Source organism: Nycticebus coucang, chromosome 6 (genome assembly GCF_027406575.1).
Source record: "Nycticebus coucang isolate mNycCou1 chromosome 6, mNycCou1.pri, whole genome shotgun sequence".
Classification (NCBI taxonomy): domain Eukaryota; kingdom Metazoa; phylum Chordata; class Mammalia; order Primates; family Lorisidae; genus Nycticebus; species Nycticebus coucang.
The window spans coordinates 53,030,036-53,032,464 of record NC_069785.1 but is presented as its reverse complement, the minus strand read 5'-3'; the positions used below and the strand labels follow the sequence as shown (position 1 = coordinate 53,032,464).

General features: G+C 50.0%; 1 protein-coding gene across 1 annotated transcript; it reads right to left on the bottom strand.

The window, feature by feature from the left end:
- Positions 1 to 358: 358 nt before the first annotated feature.
- On the bottom strand, positions 359 to 574 carry LOC128589200 (zinc finger protein 706-like). The gene has a single exon (XM_053596134.1). The coding sequence runs from the start codon at positions 572 to 574 to the stop codon at positions 359 to 361; it is 216 nt and encodes a 71-aa protein (XP_053452109.1).
- Between the last annotated feature and the right edge of the window lie 1,855 nt (positions 575 to 2,429).

Sequence of the window (2,429 nt, the reverse complement as noted above, 5' to 3'; positions counted from 1 at the left end):
CACAGAGCTGATTGTTTGTTTTTTTATCCTGTGATGTTGTAAAATCAAAGTACTACTTTATTAAATGAGTTATTTTACACAATATGAACATCACTATAATTACAATTGTAAAAAAAAATTTTATAACAAGGATGATTTTCAGATTGTCAAATCAGAGTCAACTGTACATTTACACAGAATTGTCTTTGCATGAAGCCCAAAAGGTAACAGCATAAAAACGAGTGTTTCTGCAGCCCCTTTATTTTTGCTGATCAACAGTTTGTTAGAAAAGCAGCTGCAGGTTTGTTACTAAGGTCTGAGACAGTAGAAGAGTCAACGGTGTCCTGAATTCACCTGTAAACAACTTTATGCCTGAACATCAGCCAGTTCTGGAGGAAGTGGAGTCAGGATGCTTGCTCTCAAAGTGCTGCTTGAAGGTCTTAGGGCCTGGCATTTGTGTCCTGCAGACAGTGCAGGTGTATGTTAAGGCAGCTTTGGCAGCAGCCTTTTGGTCGTGTCCTTGTTCCTTCTTCTGTCCAGCTTGCTTTTTGGCATTTTTCTGCTGAGACTGAATCTTCTGCTGTCCGCGAGCCATATCTGGGCTGGGGCAGTCTTGGGTCGGAGAGACAGCGCAGCGCTAGGGGGCCGGGGGAGGTCGCTGGAGGGAGAGGAAAGGGGAGCGCGCCCAGCACCGCTTCAGCCGCTTCTGCCCGCCAACGCCAACGAGGGGAAAGAGGAGAGCCCGGAGCGCAACAGCCCGCGCCTCCCACCTCAGCCTTAGGGGAGGCCACTACGCCTCGTCACAGAGCTGATTGTTAAAAAGAGCCTGACACCTCCCTCCCCTCTCTCTCTCTCTCGCCTCCTCTCTCCCCATGTGATCTCTGCACATGCCAGCTCAGCTTTGCCCTCTGCCTTAAGTGGAAGCAGCCTGGAACCCTCCCCAGAGGCAGACGCTGGCACCAGGCTTCTTGTGCAGTCTGCAGAACCATAAGCCAAATAAACCTCCTTCTTTATAAATTCCTTAGGTATTCCTTTATAGCAGCACAAATGGACTAAGACAGGTTTGAGTTTCAAGCGAAACCTCACACAGCTGTGTGACCTTGGGCAAATGACTTAGCTGTTCTGAGCTTCCATTTCCTCATCTGTAAAATGGGGATAAAATTGAGTAGAACCTATCTCATTGGGAAGTTGGGAAGAGTAAATGAAATCTTGACACAAGTAAAGCACAGTGCCTGGCACAAATGAACCACTCAGTGAATTTCTCTAGGGCGGGAGAGTCTTACCCAGGCCGGGCCCTGGCCACGGTTGCCAGGTGGAAGGTGTTTGTCCAAAATCCCTCTCGCAGCTCCTGTGGTGATTTCTTGCAACCAGGCCCAGGCTCAGGAATGGGATGAGAGGATGGCTGGGGACAGAAGCTGGCACAGGACAGGGGTGGAACTAAGGGGAACCACCTGTAAGGTGCCTGCCCCATCCTGCACAGAGAGAGTAGCCTGTAGCAGGGATGGTGCTTGCTCACGCTGTGGGGAGAGATGGGGTTAAAGCCCCAGGGGAATTGACAGGCAGTTTCCAGGGCCTTATCTAGGCAACGGGGGCTATGGGTAGAGCTCCTGGTGAGCGCTCATCTCACCTACCACAGCTCACTCCAAGTTTCCAGGCATCTGGACAGGAAGCAGGAACAACTGCTGTTGCTTGCCCCATGCCTCCATCCAGGCCTCCTGCCTTTCCTGGACACAGCGAGGAGACTCCAGGCTCAGGCTCTCTGTCCCCATGTAGTGAGCTTGCTGGCTCGCTCTCTGCTCATAGCTCTCTGCCCAGTCAGCTCCTAGCCAAGAGGATGCCCCTGTCTTCCTTTTAGAATATCCCACACGTCTTTCCTTTCTCCCATCTCCAGCACTCTCCAGCCTCTCACTTTCTTCACGGTAATTACCACATGACCCATGTACATTACTGCTGGATTTGTTACTCTCCACCTCCTAGACTAGAATGCATGTTTCCTGAAGGCAGGGACTTTATTCACTCCTGGATCTCCAGAGTCTAGCCAAATGCTTGGCACCTGCACGCATATCTGCTCAACAAGTATTGGATGAATCAAAGAATTAATGAATGAGTGAGTGAACTACCAAACCCCATCTACCAGTATGGAAAGAACGCCAACATTCTGAACTGGTTCCAGAATTGGCCAAGTCTGAACCGGGACCCAGTGAAGGTCACAGGTACTAGTTGTAAGCGGTGGGGAATTGGAGAGCTGAAAGCTGAGTTTAGAGAAGGCAGGAGCTCATCTCAGGGTTCCCATATATCTGCCCAAGTATCTATCCAGGGATATTTTCCTTAGAGGACTCTCTTGTACATGGAGAAATTCCTTTTGATTCAGGGGTGTGAACTACTGATGGTGGGACTCAGGCCCTATGGCAGGTAGAGGAGAAGTGGCAAGCCATTTGAAATCACACCCC

Bases quoted from the DNA above. Each gene is read 5' to 3' on its own strand.
- LOC128589200 (XM_053596134.1), bottom strand. From the start codon at position 574: ATGGCTCGCGGACAGCAGAAGATTCAGTCTCAGCAGAAAAATGCCAAA.